The 22982-nt window shown below is 48.0% G+C and overlaps 2 protein-coding genes across 34 annotated transcripts in view; both read left to right on the top strand.

Moving 5' to 3' along the window:
* Positions 1-22982, top strand: part of LOC139046731 (gastrula zinc finger protein XlCGF8.2DB-like) — a 103158-nt gene that overhangs the window by 42184 nt on the left and 37992 nt on the right. The gene's annotated exons all lie outside the window — the stretch shown is intronic.
* Positions 1684-22982, top strand: part of LOC135915154 (histone-lysine N-methyltransferase PRDM9-like) — a 473262-nt gene continuing 451963 nt past the window's right edge. For 10 of the 32 annotated variants that reach the window (XM_065448154.2, XM_065448168.2, XM_065448159.2 and 7 more), the window contains exon 1: positions 1692-2179. In XM_065448154.2, coding sequence (XP_065304226.1) covers positions 1991-2179 — 189 coding nt within the window. In that variant the 5' untranslated portion in view covers positions 1692-1990. Of the gene's footprint in view, positions 2180-22982 lie in introns of all 32 variants that reach the window. The other 22 variants (XM_065448155.2, XM_070523458.1, XM_070523462.1 and 19 more) reach the window with 10 other exon arrangements.

The raw sequence follows: 22982 nt of genomic DNA on the forward strand, positions 1-22982 counted from the left end.
GCATTGAAATCTCCCATCAGTATAATGTATTTCGTTTTCATTCTACCCATTGCCGATTCCACGTCTTCAAAGAAGCTTTCGACTTCCTGGTCATCATGATTAGATGTAGGGGCGTAGACGTGTACAAACTTCATTTTGTACCTCTTATTAGGTTTCACAACAAGACATGCCACCCTCTCGTTAATGCTATAGAGTCCCTGTATGTTACCAGCTATATTGTTATTAATCAGGAATCCGACTCTTAGTTCTCGTCTCTCCGCTAAGCCGCAGTAGCACAGGACGTCCCCACTTCTTAGCACTGTATATGCTTCTTTTGGCCTCCTTACTTCACTGAGCCCTATTATATCCCATTTACTGCCCTTTAATTCTTCCAATAGCACTGCTAGACTCGCCTCACTAGATAACGTTGTAGCGTTAAACGTTGCCAGGTTCATACTCCAATGGCGGCCTGTCCGGAGCCAGGGATTCTTAGCACCCTCTGCTGTGTCGCAGGTCTGACTGTCACCGTGGTCAGTTGCTTCGCAGTTGCTGGGGACTGAGGACCGGGGTTTGATTGTTGTGTTCATATAGGAGGTTGTGGCCAAGTACTGCACCAGGGTGGCCAATCCTGCTCTGGTGAGGGAGTGCGTTTACTGGTTCTGGTCACCGGGATCAGGCCACACTCCAGGCCTGTTTATGCAATTTCGTGAACACGCGGATCTTTTTTTTTAATCCGGTGAAAAATTGCGCAGCACCGGGATTCGAACCACGGACCTCTTGCACGCGAGGCGGGTGTTCTACCTCCACGCCACTGCTGCACCTCTGCAGAGCAGAAGGGTGGGACTAAAAATTTATCTGCAGAAAACTGAAGTAATGTTTAACAGTCTCGGAAGGTAACAGCAGTTTACGATATATAGCGAGGCACTTGAAGTGGTAAGGAAATACATCTATTTAGGACAGGTAGTGACTGCTGAACCAGACCATGAGAGTGAAATTATCAGAAGAACAAGAATTGGGTGGGGTGCGTTTTGGCAGGCATTCGCAGATCATGAACAGCAGGTTGCCATTATCCCTCAAAAGAAAAGTGTATAACAGCTGTGTCTTACCAGTACTCACGTACGGGGCAGAAACCTGGATGCTTACGAAAAGGGTTCTACCTAAATTGAGGACGATGCAACGAGCTATGGAAAGAAGAATGATACCTGTAACGTTAAGGGATAAGAAAAGAGCAGATTGGGTGAGGGAACAAACGCGCGTTAATGACATCTTAGTTGAAATAGAGAAAAAGAAAGGGGCCTGGGCAGGACATGTAATGAGGAGGGAAGATAACCGATGGTCATTAAGGGTTACGGGCTGGATTCCGAGGGAAGGGAAGTGTAGCAGAAGGCGAGAGAAAGTTAGGTGGGCAGATGAGATTAGGAAGTTTAGAGGGTCAACATGGCCACAATTAGTACATGACCGGGGAGGTTGGAGAAGTATTGGAGAGGCCTTTGCCCTGCAGTGGGCGTAACCAGGCTGACGATGATGATGAAATATAAGTACACGGGTGTTTTCGCCCCCATCGAAACGCGGCCGCCGTGGCCGGGATTCGATCCGGGGACTTCGTGCGCACCAGCCCAATACCATAGCCACTGAGCAAGCACGGGGCATTCCGTTAACTTCCTTCTTTAGTTCCGCAGCGGGAATGTATGACTACTTCTGAGCGATATGGCAGATTCGCTCATTCACTGAGCGTGACGCCGACGTTACACTAAAGGCCACTGCTGTTGATTTGTAGCATTTACTTACGCATTAACCTTACATTTTTAGCTCGCGTAAAAACGAAGCGTACTGAAATATTGAATCACTTATCGAACAAAATCTTCTGAATAATCAGATTGACTGTACTACTTATATAGCGGGAAGCTATTGGCAAATACTATCGTTTCATTTTTTCAAAACATGTGACGGTTGCTCTCGATTTCCGAAAGTGTCAAACATCATAATCTTTTCTTCTTTCTTTTGGCTCCGAATGCGCATGCGTGGTCATGCAGTATTGCGCTGTCGCGAATACACGTCAGTTCTGTCGAGTCTCAGCACCAGACATGTCAAGAACCACTGGACACAAGCCTCGAGCTCGACGCAACAGGGACGACGCAACGCCGAGTACAAGCCATGCAGGCACCGACGACGCTCCATTCCCTGTAGCCGACTGCAATACGTGAGTCTTCTGTGTCACACTTCTATAGAGGGTTGTGACGTGTACATACGGCGTGGAACAGACAGGTTAACAGGTTTATGAATAGATAGCGAAGCGAAACGCCGTTCTCCTGGCAAGACAATTCCCGGGTACCTGGTGTGCTACTGTGCCCACCAGGTACCCGGCCTCTACAAACTATAAAAGCTTCCACTATCTCTCTTTCCCGCGGCAAATACCGCGTCATTCGCAGTTCCATTGCAACTGTTTCATTTTATTTAAGCGCTAGCGTTTCTACCGAAAGCGAATGTTTGCTTTCGATTGATGCATTGAATTTCCGTTTCTTTGCCGCACGACATACTTCATTTGGGTCACTGATTAGCTGTCTCTAGAAAACATTAGTGTAACTGCAAACAGTATAGATTGTTCTCTCATGTTCGCCATTGGAAGTAGTTTGCCAATCGAAGCGCTATTCGTTACCAGGCCAGCAGCCTACTGTCGGAAGTAGTGACGACACTAATAGTCAAGCGAACGCAACTGGTAGGAATAACACCAACACTATCACGACTACCTTCCGATTGAAATTACCTACAATGTTTTCTTTGAAGTAAAGCGAAGTGCGAAAAGCACTCATTTGGTGCAATTTGATCACCCTCTAGAAGGCCGTCTGCTATCACATTTAGGAAAAAAATCTACCTATTTATGAGGGTGGGCATTCCATCAGTTTCTTTTCTGTGTAATCGAAGAATGTTTTATTGTCGATACATTATTTCCATAGAGAATAATTCACTTAGGTCATCATAGAAAAATTAGGTGAGCGTTAACGTCGATGTCAGGGCTTCACTTGTTCAAAATATGGAAAGAGAAACGAATAATTACATTACAGTGCTCCTACTAAGATGCCACATGTAGGTCTCTAAAAACACCCACCCATGCTGGGGTCATGTCGAACCTGGTGTAGGAAAAGCTATTCTAGGGCTCGGACGGTCAGCATAAGGTGGGCGACGGGCCTGATGGGACGTCCGGATAACGTTAACTTCCTCTCATGCTTCCGAAGCTGGAATATATGAAGAAGTAATGCCATCGTTTTCTAACATGAAATCATGACTAGATATAATTGTTTACCGCATCACATAAGTTCACCGATATCTTCCACCATATGAAATAACAAGTTGATAGAAAACGCTAAGTGCGTTTAAGACGCTTGTTTGCGCGGTAGTGCCCTAAGGTGGTATTTATGAAATCTATACTTTTTATTATATTTATGGAAGGCAGCACACGAGCACTTGATAAATCATCTCGTAGGGCGACATTACGCAACGCGACGGACTAAAGTACAGAGGCAGTAGTGCATAGTTTATTCCGCCGCCTGCCCCTCCCTCCCCTCCCCCCCCTTATAGCGAACATTAATACTTTTAAAGCGAAGCTATCTTTGGCTGATCTTTCGGTGCTCCCGCACCTGCTGCTGTGGTACACAGTAGAGTATTCACAGGATGGTGCCGCTACCTTCATTCCGCTACTTGTGAATAATCCAGCGTTGTCAAGTCATGGTCTTTCCATCGTGGTCATACAGTTGTAGTGATTGCACTGTAACCACCGCGTTGCCATTATGCCCCCGGCTTGAACTCTGAAAGCGTGAGCTGTTCATGGAAAACTGCGATTGGTGGGTGGCATCGCCGTGTAGCGGCAAAACGTAACCATTCCGTCGTTGTCGTTGTGATGCCACCGTCGTCTTGTCATTGTGAACCCTGCTGGTTGCAATTTTTAACGATTAGCTGGTAGCGGACTTTATGCATAATGGTGATTGAGAGAGTCAGCGATGGCAGGATGCGTCCCAATCTTTCAAAGAGGGTTAGGTACCGCAGAAAGAGGTGAGGGCTCTGGGCTACCAAAAAGCTTCGCAATTCGTGATGCGGAGTTGGCGGTCCTATGGCTTTCGCTGGCCCGCTTGAACTGTTCTTTGGATGATATAGTGCTCGCTACACAAGTTGTCTCGTGTGTTGATCCAGCCTGCCTGTTGCATTCCTTTTGGGAATGGCAGGTCCTGAGGAGTGTCTCTGCTAACGCTGTTTCCCGTGCTAGTGCGACAAGTTGAATCCGTGACAGCAGTAAGAACTAGACTCTGCCCTTCAAACCATAGTTGTCTTCCCTTTCGGCGGTCCACCGTGTATCCCCATGCGACCGCAGGGGCATTTAAGTCCCCTGCGATCAGCAAGGTACTTAAACAGCAGGCGGGCTCCCATAGCTACTTGATCTGCTTCGGTGAATAGTCGTGAAAACCTAGGTTGTTGTTTGGGGCTTCTGTACAAAATCAGGATGAAGGGGCTGTGTTGCGTCCGCGTTGCCGACGGGATAACCACCCGGAGAATGCGGGCTGCTGTATCGATGCCTGTGTGATAACGTATCGCCAGAATGTTTAGATTAGCTACTGTGGTTAATGGGCCAGCGCTTATCATCGCAAAGTGCCGTGTACGCTGCGTTCCCGAAAGCTTAGCCGATACTTTGGTCTCTTGTAATGCGATAACACCAGGGGAAGCATGTGGTGCGAAGGGGGTGATGTATTGCTGTAAGTGTGCTCGTTTTCGCCGGAAATCCAAGGATTTACATTGCCAAATGTAGCAGGTTACTAGTTCATGAGTACTCGCAGCCATCTTTGTCAGGACGCGAGTACGACTTCAGGGTACCCTCTCTGGGACCGAATAGGTTGTTTTCCAGTTCTGTCAAAGGGCTGTTGTGATTTCGAGCCAGAGTCGCGACCATGCCTTGAAGCGCTTTACGCGTGTCGTTTATTATGACGGCCCACTATGGAGCTATCAGTCTTTTGACAAAATTTGTGGACCGATCTCTAAAACGGGTAGTCCAACACTACGTGTCACGAGAGGCGAAGTGAACAATGCCAACTTCTTCTTTCTTTTTTCTTACACTATGGGTCTTGCATGTTTACCAGCAGAAGCAGCAGTAGCACTAGTAGCAGCAACAGCGATGAGTCAACGCCAAGAAAAAACAAGGCGCCCAAGGAGCAACCTCCAACCAATGTCAAAGCCGGTGTAAGGTGAGTCCTATATCCGAGATCTCAACGTTGACTCTGCAAAACCTGTGCCAATATATCGTTGTATACGGCGGAACTGCAGGTGGTTCATTTTATTGTAACAACGAGTAGCATCATAGAAAATGAGTTTCTTTTTAATGACTGACTGAATAAACTTTATTGAAACCAGCAAGAGATGGTGGCTGGGCCTAGACCTGCCACGTGGGGACGTCGAGGTGTTGCCTCTTCGCCGCCTCGCGGGCCTGCTGGGTCGCCTAGAGTTGGTCGTCAAGGTTGGGGCTACGCAGGGCAGCGTGCCATCTCGACGAGAGGGTCGTGCGGTTAGTGTCGGGGTATTGGTGTGTAGAGTCCCAACGCATGTGTGGAAGTGTGGCTGGCTGTGTCTTGCAGATATGGCACGTGGGATTGGGGTAAATGTCTGGGTAGATCTTGTTATAAAGTTGTAACGAGGGGTAAGTATTGGTTTGTAGCAGGCGGAAAGTTATAGCCTGCGCACGGGATAGTTTGTTGTGTGGGCCGGGGAAGGTTCTACGCCCTAAGTAGGACTTCACAATATCATTGAAGCGTGTCAGGCGATCCCTACCTGTGGGGGCAGCCTCCCCTTCTCCCGCGCGGTTAACTAGGCCTCGCGCTAGGGAGTGGGTAACCTCGCTGAGGTTTGGGAGGTGCGGGTGGACGGTGCCTACATGAGCCGGGAACCAGACGAGTGTAACCTGATGGTCGGTTGAGCGGGGCGCTTGTTGAAAGGTGCGCAAGGCTTGGTGTGAAATACGACCGTTGATATAGTTGATAACGGCGGAGCGGGAGTCAGAGACGACGTATGGCATGTTGGGTCTTGTGTGGCTAGCGCGATGGCCACTTCTTCAGCTTCCTCAGCGTGCGGGGTTACTAGGCTCATAGCATGGTGGAGAGAGCCTTCACGCGTGGTTACGGCTGCAAAGCGGGTACCGTGGGGATATTCGGCGGCGTCGACGAAACTCACACCGTCGTTCCGAGTAAGGGATTTGGTGAGAACCGTGGCACGTGCTGTGTAACGTGCGTGGTTGTATTCGGGGTGCATGTTTCTGGGGATAGGATTGGCGTGAATCCAAGCTCGTATGGTGGAGGAGATCTGGTGCTTATGGCCGTGTTGATGGTGGTAGGTGATACCGTGCGAGGTGAGGATATGGCGACCCGTCGCTGTGAGAGCGAGTGTCTCCAGCTGAGAGCGACGATGGGCCTCGATGAGCTCGTCCACTGTGTTGTGGACGCCTAGTTGAAGGAGGTCAGTGCTGGTGCAACCGGGGAGGCCGAGGGCTTGTTTATAGACACCGCGTAGGAGGATGTTGATCTTGCTTTGTTCAGCCTTGTACCAGTTTAGATACGAAACAACGTAAGTGATGTGGCTTTAAATAGGTGCGCTGTACTACAGCATTCAAATATATAAGTGAGGATACTGTTAGAAAATGTAAAATGACACAAAGCCCAACTAACGCTAGACAAGCAGCATAACACAATAACCATCTTCACAATGACTTCTGCGAACACAAGACACTAGAGAAAGACTTTCATTGGTTTTAAGTAGTGGTTAAGAAATCATGATATTTTGATTTACAATTAATGGGAAGAAATGAGCGATGCAGGACTGTCTGCAGCATTCATTACCGTTTCTGTGAGGTGGAAAATAGTTCCAATCCCGATATATTACGATTCTTCGGATGAAAGCTCACTCACAGGCACAGCGAGATGTGCTGATCCACCAGGAACCAGGAATTCTGCACAGAGCATGAAAACTGCGCAGCAGGACAACTTCCATAGCTTAAGTTGCCGGGCTAGTTGATTTTGCATGCTAATTTAAAGAGGGGGTTCTGCAACACCACAAAGACGATAGTGCACATGTTCTCGTCCTGTATTTCTGTTGTTATTGTAGCACCATCCTTTCTATATATCATGACCGCTAACAACTGGAAATAGCATTTACCTTGAAAAGAAAGTTTTCAATCCATTTCCGGTCTCATCTCGGCCAGCACATGCATGAGCTATGGAAGGAGAAATGTACAAGAAATTTCACAATACATGCATGCACATGGTAATGGACACTCACCATTGTGCATTGATTAAAGCTAGAGGGCACTGGGGGCAGCAGGGGCTTGTGAACCTGCATGACGAGTTGGAAGCACATCTCGAACAGCATCTAACAGAGCACATAGAGGTGAGGATGAATTCCACTCTATGTGAAGGTTGTTTAACAATAAAGAAATGTACCTTCAATGTGAGCAGCTATCGAGGAAAGAAGATGGAAGTAGTCCAGAGTCCTAACTGGAGCCGGCAATTATACAGAAAGCAAAGAAACTGGGCTTCGTGCCAAATACTTCCCGGGCCCTGAGTAAGAAACACTGTTTTGCCTTATCAAAACCCTTCCAGGGTATCGAAAGCCTCATGTCCCACTGCACCTACAGGACGTAGAGACAGATATGCCGTGAGACAAAATGCAGGTGTATGCTACATGCTGCAAGTTTGCGTGTAAAGAACGTGTTATCAGCAGCTGCCAGGAGTTGGGTGCCGTTCAAGGGTGCATCAAAAACATGTGGGCCTGCGTGGGGCACAGCTGGCAGTAAGCGGAAAACATGATCAAATCGGGGCTGCAGAATGAGTAAACAATATTTCCTACATTGGGGCACTGATGCTGAAGTTGGCTCGCCTGGGACGCAATCTGGTTCCTGCTCACGTAAACAATGCACTTATGTAAGAATGCTACTACATGCTCTAACACAGTGCAAGTAGCCTGGTAGTTACGCCATACATGTTCCCGAAATGCGAATTCTCAGGTCCATTATTTTGTAATTTTCTCAACGTGAGCTTTCCCAAGTCCTCTCTAGCATTGAACCTCAATTACGTTATGCGCATGGTCAGTGAAAAAAAAATATTCTTTTTCACAACGTTAAGACTTTCAAAAGTATGAGCTTACGTTGAGCTAGTGGCTCTCGCGGTTTGGGTTGCTCCCTAAGGCTTAATATAGATAATGTCGCATTCTTCAAATCTTTTTCTCCGAACTTGTTTTTGACTAGCTGCTCATATTGATTTTCTTCAAAATGATCCTGGACACAAGAAACAAATCAGATTGAAATGATGTCACAGCATCAAGTCACCAGAAACATCAGAAACGTCAAAGAATAGTGTATGAATATTCTATGCAGAAGCAGGGACAGAGAAGGAAGTATACTTGCGCTTCTGTAAAAATGTGGTCCCCTAACCTACTGCACGACAAACAGGCACCATGCCGAAATTACCACGACTATTTTAAATTTATGCGCTAACCGCATCAGGCGATCATCCGAGGTGACACACGGCGCGAAGACCTGGAGGCCGCTGAACCATGGTCGCTCATAGCGTCGTTCAGATTCTGAGTTTGCAGAAAATTTAACCCATCGCCATCATCGCGTGAAGTGGTTTGTCAAAGTAGTCAATATGAAGAAGGCGTTGTGCCTACATATGCGACTTCCGATGTGACTTTCTAAGCTAAGTTCGTGTTCTACAGAGTGGTTTCAGCGATGAAACTGCCGACGTTCACTCCATTTTCTGCCATCCAACTACACAGTACAATGAAAACGTTGAAGAATCTATGGAACAGCAACGAGAGTTGCAGATTACGCCCACACTTATGACACATATCAGTACTTCGTAAATTAATTTAAGAGCAGCAGTAAAATGTTATGGCCCAACCTAATTGTTCGATAACGAGGAGCGAGAGCGCTACACCACAGAAATCGAGCAGCTGGAAAATCGTCGCTCTGGCGTATTGTGTAATTAAGTTCCTTTTTCCGCGCTTGTTTCTGACGCTGCCCTATTATGTCTTCAAGAATACACCATCTAGACCAAACAAGACTGTTGCTACGTTTGCTTTATCTCCGTCCAGTCCCGTCTCCTTGCGCGCAAGCGGCAGCGAGAGACGATGGCGTCGTCATCGTGCGACCTGTCGCTCTGTTACATCAACTCATACGGTTACTGCTCTCTAGCCACAAAACTAACTGGCTGGGGCGAGCGACTGCCTTGGCGGCTGAAAAACGACACGAAATTTTGCGTGTGATTGAGCCGGAATTGGACAGTTTACGCAGCACGGCAAAGCAAAACACAACGGAGAGTAACAACCCACGAGCACTTCCCTCACTAAGGCGCGACGATCCCGTAGGTTTGGCATTGACTCGTTCTATTCGGTGGACCCAGGCTTCCCGGCGACCTTCCTTCTCTTTTCCGCGCGGTAAGGCAAAAGGCTTCTTCCCTTTAGTGTCATAGTTATGACATCCGAACACGCAGCAACAAGTCATAGCGAGACCACGTGTGACACGGAGTCAGACCACCACTTCGCATACATGCCATAAGTGCATTTGACGAGCAGAGGGACACTTTCAAGATGGCGCTGAGGCTGAAAAACCAAAATATAAAGAGCTTAAAGCGCACGCGCTATCAAGTAGCAGCAATCAGGCAATCGAAGACAGAGGAGAGAGGAAAGCGGCATAGTTCAAAAGATGGTGGTACTTTTCCCGAAGGTAGAGGGGCTTTAAGTATACCGTCATTTGCCAATGAAAGTGCAATGATATACATCAGGCGATAAGTACCTCACGTCACCTTTCCTGCGCAAGGCATTTGTTCAAGTTGCTTGGAAGTCGCAGATGTGCAAGTGTCCCTCGGAGACCGAAAACTAAGTGTGGTGCCGATGTATATACCTCCACGAAAGAAGGTCTCCATGGAGGCTTTTCTAATGGAGTTTTGCATTCGTTGCCACTCACCTGGAACAATCTGTGATGACTTTAACACACATAATTAACTTTGCGAAGAAAAAGTCGTAGATGTTGGAAACAAGAAACTTGCCGCTGCTGCGAATGCTGCTGACTCATCTGTGGTGAACGACGGCAAAGCGTTTTTCTTTCGTACGATGGACCTCGTGTTACATTCTGGAGACCATTTGGTGTCATCTACAACGCCCCAAACAGGATGAGCAGCGACCATTTCCCCATCTTCGCAATCATCATCAGATTTCAGTGTGCCTTCGGCAATTCTCTACTGTGACACGCTGGGACAGATACAGCTAATGTTTGGATGAATACCATGGTGAGCTGTTCCCAGACATATTGCGAGGCAAGAGAGTGGCAGCTTCAGTGTAGAAACTTCCAGGCCATTTCCCTACTCCTGATTTGAAACTAATGTCTGCACAGCGCGTGCGAAAACGGAGCGTAATGGGATAAACGCTGCCATCCGTCGTCACTCAAGAGAGCTTGAGACAGCCACAATAGCCTGCTATCTGTGAGGGTTTATCGGCTTTTACTCCCATGACAAGCATATGGGAAGTAATCACTAACCTATCATGAAAAATTCGCCCACACGGGCCATCGTTGCACAAGTTATTTAATTGCGTCTGGAGCATATGAGAGATCCCAGAAGCGTGAAATACAGCATTGGTGGGGCCAGTGTTCATGTCTGGAAAGTATCCTGTGAACCTTGTTTCATATTGCTAACATCATGCGTAATAAAATTGATGGAAAGACTATTATGTTCGTAGTTAACGTGGTGTCTTGAGCAAGGAAGTAGACTGTCATCATGTGCTACCAGATTTTGTTTACGGTTAGGTGCCAAGGGCAGTTTCATGGACTTACTGAGTCACGTCGACCACCATCGCGTCAACGGATTTTTGACCCTCGCAATTTTCATGGACGTCGCCAAAGCATATGACTCCGTGCTTTATACAGGCATCATCAACGGACTCCAGACCGTGGGCTTCCCTCGGAATGCTTCTCGATTCATCCAACAGTTTGACATTTATTTGTCCAGGATATGCGCGGAAATATGAGCGAATGCCGACGTATTTCCCTTGGCGCCCCACCACATACTGTGCTACCTCCTTTGCTTTTTAACGTTGCCATGGAGAGCCTCGCACATGCAATGAAAGTAGGTTGGACAGAAGTTAGTGTCCATGTACTCAGATGTCATATGCATTTGGATATCAGGGAACCAACACAAGCGTTCGGCTCGGATAGCCCCGGGCGCAGTCTCCTTAATGGACACTTGGCCTATCAACGCTTTATCGATGCTTTATCGAGCTTAGACCCATAAAGGCTTTTTTTGAAAGTTTACTGCAGCCTCAGTATATCCTAACAACCAGCGAAACGACACCATTTCAACTGTCCATGTAAAATATATGCGCTAGACCTCTTGATCAGAGTTCCAAACCCACATACAAATGCACCTTACGGGAAGGAGTGTGCACAAACAGATAGCTCCGTAGCGGCATTTGGCATGCCCTCCCTTCATATGTCATAGTCTGGCCGCCAGTATCGCGTAGTTTTGTCTGCAACAGTATAAGCTGCCGCAGTTACCGCGGTCTGGGGAAAACTACGCGCCTATTCCATACGAGACGTCACGGTGCTCGCGAACTCAAAATCCTTATTACAGTGTTTACACCTAAACCTACGTCGAGACAAGTTTACAAGGCAATCTCTGGCACTCATCAAAATTCTAACGAGGAAGCGATTCAACGTACAATTTCATTGGATCCAGCCCCACGTAGGAATTGAGAGAAATGAAAAAGCTGACACTATTGCATGCCTATCACAGACATGTGTCTCAAAAGTAAGAGCGCCAAATATTTTTCAGAACATAAGGCTGCTATCCCCATTCATTTCAGGGCTATCCACCAGACTCCACACCACCCCTGTGTGACCCACGGATTACTCGCGAAGTAGAAATGGCGTAGTACCGCATCAGAACCAACTCCACACACTCCCCGACATTGTGATTCAAAGCTGGACGATGCGTTTTTCCGCTTTGTGATTTCTGTGGTGATATCGAAGACATCGAACATTTCATTGGGCTATGCCCACAGCTCGACACGGAAACCAAAGCGACGGTAGACAGCCCGCAAAAGAAGCCTTACGATAGTGCATGCGATATTGTATTTGCAAGTACTGAGTGGTAGACAATTTCGATGAATTCTAGAACACCTGCGTTCACCTGCAGGCCAATATTGACAAAAGTCTATCTGAACATACGTTCACTTGTGTGACCTGTGCAGGCCACATGACGGGGAAGTTTCTGGGTGATTGTTTAGTACCGTTATTGATTCTGGGCAGCTGAGTCACATATTGTTTGTAAAGTTTAGTTATTTTTAATGCACCAATATAATAGGTAGACTTCACCCGCTAAGGAGCTGTCACACTCATTTGACTAAATCTCGAGGACTGTGCCATCCAACACTATTTGTCGCGAGAAGCGAAGTGTACAATGCAACTTCAATCGCTTTTCTTAAACTATGAGTCGTTTGTCTTTACCAGCAGCAGCAGTAGCAGCAGCACCAGCACTAGTAGCAGCAGCAGCAGTACTAGTAGCAGCGGCAGCAGCAGCGGCAGCAGCACTAGCAGCAGCGGCAATGAGTCAACACCTAAGAAAAACAGGGCGGCCATGGAGAAACCTCCAACCAATATGAAAGGTGGTGTGAGGTGAGCCCTACATATGAAATCTTAAGATTGCCTCTGCAAAACCTGTGCCAATAAAGTGCTGTATGCAGCTCAACTGCAACCTGGTTCACTTTATTGTACCCACGAGTAACGCCACCGAAAGCGAATGTTTTTTTTTTAAATTATACTATATTTCATTCCGTTTGGATACCCGCAAGGCACATCTGCTTTGTGTGACCTGCCCGCCTTGTCGAGAAAAACCACGATGGCCGCATTTATATGTTGGTGAAATGCGGAAACAAATGTTTTAGATTAAGGTTCAGGTTAACAAACTTACGTGGTGCAAATTATTCCGGTGTTCTCCACTACAGTGTGCATCATAATCACATCTTCTTTTTGGCAATTAAAACCCCATAAATTTTATAGAAACTATATTCTGACTTCAAACTAAAAGTGCCTTTCAAATATTGCAAGAAGACAGACCCCGTGTATTCGTACGACGCGAAACACAGTTCTGGGTACATTCAAGAAAACATATTGCCGGTTCAAGTATGGTTGCAAGTTTCTTTAAGGCGCTTGCCGACACGAAAGTACCGTATTGTACTATCGTGATAGTAATGAAATGAAACACTTGAGCATGTAGCAAACACAGGAAAGCTTCAAGTCACGTGGTAGTGCTGGAAATTCGAAAACAGAAAAGAGCGCCGTTTTTTCGGCCACGTCCAACCCTATATACCAAACTACTTTTTTCCTAGTCTTTATTCTGAAACGCCTGCGAACACAAACTCTTTCATTCGAATTTTATATGAATGCACTCCAATTCTCGCGTATTCGGAAGCTATTGGATTCAATACTGAGCATGACAGTTAGCATGATCACTCTGTCACAATCTTCGCTTCTCATCTCCTGTGCAATATCCACATAGACAGAGAAAGACGTGTGTTAGGCCGCTCATCTCTCGAACAGGCAGAATGGACGGCGTAGGGCTGCATGATTGTTTTGTATATACTTTTGAAGTGCCGCGAGTTGCCCGTGCGTTTTGTGAATGGGGAAGCGTCCACCCCCCAGCGCCTCGGGCGGCGACCGTTTCTGTTGTTGAGGGGTCGGACGGCCCGCGTGGTGTTGGGTGACGAGCCGAGGCGCGCGCCGCCGCGGGGGGCGCGGTGCAGAGGCGGAAAACGGATTCGGAGAAAATGCTTTTACGCGGGCTTTGTTGACATTCCGCCGATGGTCATAATAGGGCCACGCGGACAAAGCTCGAGCGGACAAAGGTTGTATACGCGACGTTGTGGCGCCGGCTCTTGAGTCCCCTGCTAATTAGGGACGCAGCTGCTAGCAATGTTGACCACGTCTGGCGCGTACGGAGCGGGGGGTTCGCGCCCCTCGCATTCGGACGGCAGCCACGTGCATCTTGTTTTGAGCGCTGGGGAGAGCCCGCTTTGTGTCGTGTTGCAACATGCAGTGCGCGCCGTAGAGAGGGGCGCGGCGTCGTTTTAAGAGCACCCGAGTCCGGATGCCGCCAGCGGTAATTAGTTTTCTACCAGGAAAAACCTTGAGGGGGACTACGGTACGCGGTGTTGGGACACCAGCGCCCGAGCCCCCCCTTGCGGGCTAGAAACGCCGCTGAGGTGCGAAATGCCTCAATAAATCATGCATGCCTGGCGTGTTTGACGAGGCCGTCACTGACCACGTGGAAATAGGAGGGGGAGAAGAAGATGTGGGAAGAGGGAAAACAGGGTGGTTTTCCAATAGATTCACTTATGAGAGTAAGCCCATCCCTTTGGGTTGTGGCTTAAGAAACTGTCAACTCTCATTGGCAATTGCTTCCGTGGGATGGGCTAACGACCCTACCGCCCTTTTTCTTTGTCTCTTTCCCCTATAACAATCGAGACGAGGCGCTTGTTCCTCAGTCTAGGCTGTAATCACTAAACCTGATAGAACAGTAAGACTCCGTACGATGCAACGCTAGTCTGGGCCGTAACCACTTAGTGGTAGAACAGTGAGACTCGGTTGATCGTATGTAGTGACAGTTGTCCTAGGCTCTAACTTAAGAGAAAGTAGAAGAGTAAGGCGCTGTTTACTTGTGTGTTTTGTATCAGTGTTCTTTTGTTAACTCTGTATTTGACTGTGTAAATATTTCCGTTACAATATATCTTCAAGTTTTGTTACCTCCAACCCGCCTCCTGCTTCATCAACGCCGATAAACACCTTGAAGAGACTTTGGTCGACTTCAAGGAGAAAAGAACAATCATCAAAACTTAACTGGCGCAGTCGGCAGGATCGGCGAGCTCTACAACATCGAATCCTGGACCAGTGGTGAAAGGATCAAGTCATCCAACGAGCACCTCCTGCACCTTTGAGAAGATCCCACAGCAGCCAAGCCCGGCACCGTGGAGGAGATCCGAAAACGACAGTGCATTCAGCAAAGGGTGAGCAGGATTTCTTGCGTCTTTCTCAAGTTGGCATGGCAGTTGATGTGTAGAGCAAATGGTGAGGACACGCAGGGGCGCAGAGACAATGGAGTCTAATGGAGTTGAGGGTGCTATGGTGGCGGAAATGGATCGGAATCGGGAGTTATCAAATGACGATAGGCTAAATTCCGATAAGTCAAATGAAATGAGAGAACCCAGTCAGAGCCAAGAATTTTCGCAGCAGGCATCTCAGCCTTTGCAAATTTCGAATGATACAAGAACGCTTGAACTTGAAATTCAAAGGCTCAATGCTCAGACTACCTGTATACAACTTCAGATTGAGTACGAAAGGCTGTTGCAGGCAAGGACGAATGCTGAACGTCTCAATGGCACGTCGTCCAGCGCTGAGTCGGAGCGGGGCGATCGGAGGCGAATGGGTTTCGACTCCGTCGAGCAATGCGCAAAAGTGCTGAAAGGGTTCCGCCTGCCGTGTGACGCGGATGTACCCTTATGGTTTGAGGAGGTAGAAAGACTTTTTGCTACTTACGGGGTACCGTATGAAAGTCGTGTGCATTTAGTCATGCCAGCTCTAACTGAGCGCGTTCGCTACCTACTGCGTAACCTCAACCAGGAAGAGAGTACAGATTACGAGTCAGTTAAACAGGCAGTGCTGATGGAACTGAAGCTTTCTCCGGCAGAGTATCTGCAAAGGTTTGAGAGAGCAGTGAAGCGGAAGGAGGAGACGTGGTCACAGTTCGCGTCGCGAGTGAAAACGTATTTCTCCTACTACCTTCAAGTAAGAGGGGCCGACAGCGTAGAAGTTATGGCAGAACTCATGGTTGCGGATCGTATAAAAGCGGGCCTCAGTATAGAGGGTCTTGAGTACGTGAGGCTACGAGAAGGCGAGGAATGGCTTAAGCCACCTGAGATTGCCAAAGTACTGCAAACTTTGGAACGAGCGAAAGGCAAAGGATACGCCTCAAAGCCATCAGCGGCAGAGATGGGGCAAAAACCGACGCGAGTGGCGAAAAGCGCCCTCAAGTGCCACGTATGTCACAGCTCAGGCCATTTCGCTAAGGATTGCCCGAAGTCTAGTGACAAGGGAAACCAGCCAAAGAAGGCTACCGAGCCAAGGCCGAGAGCACAAAGGGTGTTGATAGCCGACGAGACGGGAAGTGGGATACCTGATGGAGTCCTTACTGCAAAGGTAGAGGCCTTGAAACACAAAGGTGAAGGCATGACCAACCTACAGTTGATCCCGATCTCATGCGGAAACGTATCCACAGATGCGATTTTAGATACGGGGAGTGAAATAACTGTCGTACGCGAGAGTCTGCTTCCGCAATGTATTGTGGAGCCTTCAGGCACGATACGATTGGTGTCTGCATTTGGTAAAACTATTGAGGCAAAGCTAGCAACGTTGCCGGTAAAGTTAAATAGCCCGCAAATGGCAGCGGAACCTCAGAACGTTGACCTACTTTGCGCGTTGACTAATGAGCTCGTCGAGGGCACAGATTGTTTGTTGACCAAGGAAGATTGGGAACAATTGTTGAGGGCCAGCAGCTCTCTGGAATCCATTGTAGCACCGGCCGAGCCTGCTCAGAGGATAGAGCGATCAAATGAGAAAGCCGAGGCAGTGGCCTGCAACGTTACTTTGGAGGAGGAAGGTGTTTCTGGGGAAGTTGAGCTAATTGATGAAGAGAGGGATGCGTCAGTAAGCCAGAGAGAAGAGTTCCGCAGATTGCAACTAGCTGACGCTACCTTAAAGAAGGGGTGGGAAGATGCTCGGAGTGGGAAATCCGGCATGTTCGTCTCTGATGGACTCTTATACCACTGGGACTCAATAGTAGGCACCCGAGTGAGACAACTAGTTGTTCCGAAAGACAAGCGCAGTGAGGTGATGCATTTGGCTCACGAGTCACTATGCGGAGGGCACCTAGGCCCGAAGAAAACTAAAGCGCGCATTAGGTATAATTTTTTTTGGCCTGGCATGGAGAAGGAGGTATTAGAGCATTGTCGCTCGTGCCATGATTGTCAAATTCGCTCTGACAGGCGTCGCACGGACAGAGTACCTATAACTCCTCTCACTAGGCCAGAGCACCCTTTTCAAATTGTCAACGTAGATATCATTGGACCCTTAGACACACCGTCAGCGAGAGGCCATAGGTACGCGCTATGCTTGGTGGACATTTGCACAAGGTGGCCAGAGGTTGTCCCACTGCGCTCTTTGACAGCTAAGGCGACTTGCGACGCGTTGATTGAAATTTTTAGTCGTACTGGCGTTCCGGAAATGATCTGTTCCGACCAGGGCACTAATTTCAAATCACAGCTCACACAGTCGATGCTCGAGAAATTAGGTTGCGCACCAAGGTTCTCAACCCCAGAACACCCAGAGAGTAATGGAGTCGTAGAAAGATGGAACAGGGTATTGAAAAACATGTTGTTCCATGTAATTCAAAGAGACTCGAAAAATTGGGACAAATTGATCCCGCTTGTATTATGGGCTTATCGGGAAGTTCCCCATGTGGTTACCGGAGTGGCTCCATTCCGTCTGTTGTATGGAAGAAACCCCACGGGACCGCTTCTAATACTACAGCGGACGTGGACGGGAGAACTGACGGTACCTGCAACTTTAAGAGAGAACCCCGCTAAGTATTTACAGCAACTTCGGGAGCAACTCGAGACCGCTGCTAATATCGCTGAGCTAACTAGTGCAACACGTCAGGACAGCTATGTTGGTGCGTATAATCGCAGCACCAGAGACAAAGCTTTTAAGGTTGGTGACAAAGTGCTGGTATTCGACAACGATCGGAATGGTAAGATGGCACCTAAGTGGCTGGGCCCATTCACAGTGGTTGGACGTGAGCGACGGCATTCTTATCGGGTTGAAACAGTAGAGGGTAAAGTGAAAAGTATTCACGCCAACTACATTCGACCATACTATGCAAGAGTCAGCCATATTGGGGTCATTTTCGATCAGGACCATGACTTTGGGGAGGTAGAATATGCTCCGCAACCTACAACTATAAGGCGCGAAGAGTTGGCGGTGACAAGGGAAAAGGTTGCTCATCTAGATGCTGATTCCCAGACGGAAATACAGGCTGTATTTCAAAGGCATCGTGCACTCTTTGACGGCATTCCGGGTATGGCAAATGTGGGTCAACATAGGATAGAATTAGAACCAGGGCACCAGCCAAGGAAGACGTTCCCTTATCGGATACCTGAGCTGTTAAAGAAAGAAGTCAGCCGGCAAGTTGGTGAACTTTTGGCTTGGAAACTGATCTATCCTACTGAAAGCGAATTTGCGCATCCGGTAGTATGCGTAGGGAAAAAGGATGGGACAATCCGCATGTGTGTAGATTACCGCGCGCTAAATGCCGTCACCAAAGTGGATGCGTTCCCTATGATGAATCCTCAAGAATTGATTTTCAGAGTGGGAAGAGCACAGTTCATTACGGTGATAGACCTTAGGCGCGGGTACTGGCAGGTGCCGATGGAAAAGAAGAGTCAGAATTTCACCGCGTTTGTAACGCCTGAAGGTCAATATGCTTGGAAAGTGATGCCGTTCGGGCTAAAAAATTCAGCCGCGACCTTTCAGAGAATGGTGAACAAGCTCTTATCGCAACATCAGACATACGCCACGGCATACCTAGATGATATTGCCATTTTCTCTAACACGTGGAAGGAGCACTTAAAGCATCTCGACATTATCCTTCAGGTCCTAGAAAAGGCTGGGCTGAAAGCCAGTCCGGAAAAGTGTCAGGGTGCACAATCCCACATTCATTACCTCGGGCATATTGTCGGTTCAGGGACGCACGCACCAGATCCAGAGAAAATAGCTGCAATTAAGAATCTGGTGCCACCACGCACTAAAAAGGAGCTACGCAGCCTGCTAGGACTGTGCGGCTACTATCGCGAGTACGTCAGAGAATATGCAGAGGTGGCGAGCCCGCTCACGCGGTTAACAAAGAAAGCGGTACCCAATAGCATACCCTGGCCGGAGGAAGCTCAGATGGCATTTGAGACACTGAAACAGTCCCTGTGCGAGGCCGTTGCGCTCAGCACTCCGGACCCATCTGAGCCCTACTGGCTTTTCACAGACGCGTCAGCTACGGCGGCGGGCGCTTGTTTGGCGCAAATGACAGCCGAGGGAGAGGAGAGGCCTATTGCCTCTGCCAGCCACCGCTTCACGCCGACTCAGACGCGATGGTCGACAATTGAGAGGGAAGCGTTTGCTATTATATGGGCCTTAAAGAAGTTTGACTACTGGCTTTTTGGTGCCGAGATAAACGTTGTTTCCGACCACAATCCATTGTCGTACCTTACAACTTCGACTCCACACGGGGCAAAATTGACAAGATGGGCGCTGGCTTTACAGCGATATCACGTGTCAATGCGACATCGGAAGGGCATCAGTAAGGGTAACGCGGATGCTTTGTCCAGGCTTCACAACAGCTCAGGGAAGCCAGCGTAATACTATACTGCCATGCCAACTGGATGGGCGTGAATGTTCCTGCTCACTTGGCGCTGTATATTGCGGACTTTGTGAGTGCCGATTCAAGACCCAGAGACACTAGAGTTCTCTTACAGTTTGGAACTGCAATCGTGTGCTTAATAGTTTGATGACATGTATTGTGTATTTCTTTTTACTCTCTTCTTGCTTTGTTATTTGAAAGTGTTTGTTGTTGTGATGTAATTAGGCTAGGGTGTGGTTAGAATGTTCATTACGTAATCGCGGCAGTGATTTATCGTATCACTGAGCGAAAATCAGCCCAGTATACTCTTTAGGGGGAACGTGTTAGGCCGCTCATCTCTCGAACAGGCAGAATGGACGGCGTAGGGCTGCATGATTGTTTTGTATATACTTTTGAAGTGCCGCGAGTTGCCCGTGCGTTTTGTGAATGGGGAAGCGTCCACCCCCCCGCGCCTCGGGCGGCGACCGTTTCTGTTGTTGAGGGGTCGGACGGCCCGCGTGGTGTTGGGTGACGAGCCGAGGCGCGCGCCGCCGCGGGGGGCGCGGTGCAGAGGCGGAAAACGGATTCGGAGAAAATGCTTTTACGCGGGCTTTGTTGACATTCCGCCGATGGTCATAATAGGGCCACGCGGACAAAGCTCGAGCGGACAAAGGTTGTATACGCGACGTTGTGGCGCCGGCTCTTGAGTCCCCTGCTAATTAGAGACGCAGCTGCTAGCAATGTTGACCACGTCTGGCGCGTACGGAGCGGGGGGTTCGCGCCCCTCGCATTCGGACGGCAGCCACGTGCATCTTGTTTTGAGCGCTGGGGAGAGCCCGCTTTGTGTCGTGTTGCAACATGCAGTGCGCGCCGTAGAGAGGGGCGCGGCGTCGTTTTAAGAGCACCCGAGTCCGGATGCCGCCAGCGGTAATTAGTTTTCTACCAGGAAAAACCTTGAGGGGGACTACGGTACGCGGTGTTGGGACACCAGCGCCCGAGCCCCCCCTTGCTGGCTAGAAACGCCGCTGAGGTGCGAGATGGCCTCAATAAATCATGCATGCCTGGCGTGTTTGACTAGGCCGTCACTGACCACGTGGAAATAGGAGGGGGAGAAGATGTGGGAAGAGGGAAAACAGGGTGGTTTTCCAATAGATTCACTTATGAGAGTAAGCCCATCCCTTTGGGTTGTGGCTTAAGAAACTGTCAACTCTCATTGGCAATTGCTTCCGTGGGATGGGCTAACGACCCTACCGCCCTTTTTCTTTGTCTCTTTCCCCTATAACAATCGAGACGAGGCGCTTGTTCCTCAGTCTAGGCTGTAATCACTAAACCTGATAGAACAGTAAGACTCCGTACGATGCAACGCTAGTCTGGGCCGTAACCACTTAGTGGTAGAACAGTGAGACTCGGTTGATCGTATGTAGTGACAGTTGTCCTAGGCTCTAACTTAAGAGAAAGTAGAAGAGTAAGGCGCTGTTTACTTGTGTGTTTTGTATCAGTGTTCTTTTGTTAACTCTGTATTTGACTGTGTAAATATTTCCGTTACAATATATCTTCAAGTTTTGTTACCTCCAACCCGCCTCCTGCTTCATCAACGCCGATAAACACCTTGAAGAGACTTTGGTCGACTTCAAGGAGAAAAGAACAATCATCAAATCTTAACTACGTGCAAAGTGAAATGTAAAAAAAAACAGGAGATTCCGCACTAGTTACCTTTTTTGTTTGCATGTTGACATAGCGCCGCGCAACATTTGAACAAGACTATTTGCCTCGTACTTCAGTATTTCCTTTCACGAAGATGACCGTAGCTCGAACATGAAACTTTTCAGAACCATTAGAAGCGTGTTCGTGCAAGGTAACTATATCTTTAGGTGCGCTTGATTTTTTGGCAATTTTCCACAATGAAATCACTTTTCTGGTCACAGGCTTCGCGTATTTTTTACATCTGTACTAATAAAAAGTTCAAACGTGTTTTAATAGGAAACTTCTTAATCGCATTATGTGTGTGTAGATCTGTATTTGTACACCAGCGACAAAACAGAGGGAACTGATAATACATTCAGGAAGTTATCACTGGTCCACAACTATAGCAGCATGTCATTCGTCAGCGACGTACTTAATGAGACTTGCTTCTCAATGGCGCCCTTTGAGGCAATTGCCAAAATGAATTTCATTAGTGAACAAATTCGCACAGCACAGGTTTTTTATGGCATAGGAGAAATATTCCTTGTACTGCTGGTAACATCTTTGTACAGGGAGTAGTTTTGAATCGATTCAATTCATCCGTCTTAGTCCATTCATTGAAGTGCCTAATGTCAGCCTCGCTTAAGACAATGATATGACTAAACATTTTAGAATGAAATAATTGTATCAATGCTTGAAAATACGCTATTACTTCAGACGGCTTTTATATAGCCAGGAACGATCGTCCGTCAGTTTTGACTAAAGTTGGCATTAAAACAATGTAAAAGTCACGGTGATGGCGACTTTCTCTAGGTACATATGAAAAGAAAGGCAATATATTTATATATGCGATGCACTACAATATTCGATGATATAATTCAATAGTGTGTTAGAACCTTTAGAACACTAAAAGCCCCCAAAACGCTAAACCGATTTCGGTAAAACCAGCATATAACAAAAACCGTCCTCGCAACACGTTCTCTGGGAATATAAATATTACAGAAACATTTTATATGGTTTCTAAATAGAGGTTAATAAATACTAATATTTTCATTACAAAAGATAATGAAGAAATGAAGGATGCACAACAGCCTGTAGCATTCATTACCGTTTCTGTGAGGCAGCAACTATTTCCGATTCTTGGGAGGCCACCTTTCGCAGTCCTGATTTTACAACTGATGAAAGCGATGTTGTTTCGATATATAGATACTTGCGAGATGTGACTAGGCTTCACCTTTGTTATACATAAATCGACCGATATTATATGCAGAAACTCCGTTCGAGTTGCCAAAGTATGCAATAACATAACCCAAATTTTAAGTTGGGCCACGTCCAAATTTCAAGTTGGCCCGCGCCCAAACTTGTAGTTGGCCCACGCCCAGCTTTCATCTGGCCCACGCGCAACTTTGAAACTGGCCCGCGCGCAACTTTGAAACTGGCCCGCGCGCAACTTTGAAACTGGCCCGCGCGCAACTCTGAAACTGGCCCGCGCGCAACTCTGAAACTGGCCCGCGCGCAACTCTGAAACTGGCCCGCGCGCAACTTTGAAACTGGCCCGCGCGCAACTTTGAAACTGGCCCGCGCGCAACTTTGAAACTGGCCCGCGCGCAACTTTGAAACTGGCCCGCGCGCAACTCTGAAACTGGCCCGCGCGCAACTCTGAAACTGGCCCGCGCGCAACTCTGAAACTGGCCCGCGCGCAACTCTGAAACTGGCCCGCGCGCAACTCTGAAACTGGCCCGCGCGCAACTCTGAAACTGGCCCGCGCGCAACTCTGAAACTGGCCCGCGCGCAACTTTGAAA

The sequence above is a fragment of the Dermacentor albipictus genome, chromosome 8 (assembly GCF_038994185.2).
Source record: "Dermacentor albipictus isolate Rhodes 1998 colony chromosome 8, USDA_Dalb.pri_finalv2, whole genome shotgun sequence".
Lineage (NCBI taxonomy): Eukaryota > Metazoa > Arthropoda > Arachnida > Ixodida > Ixodidae > Dermacentor > Dermacentor albipictus.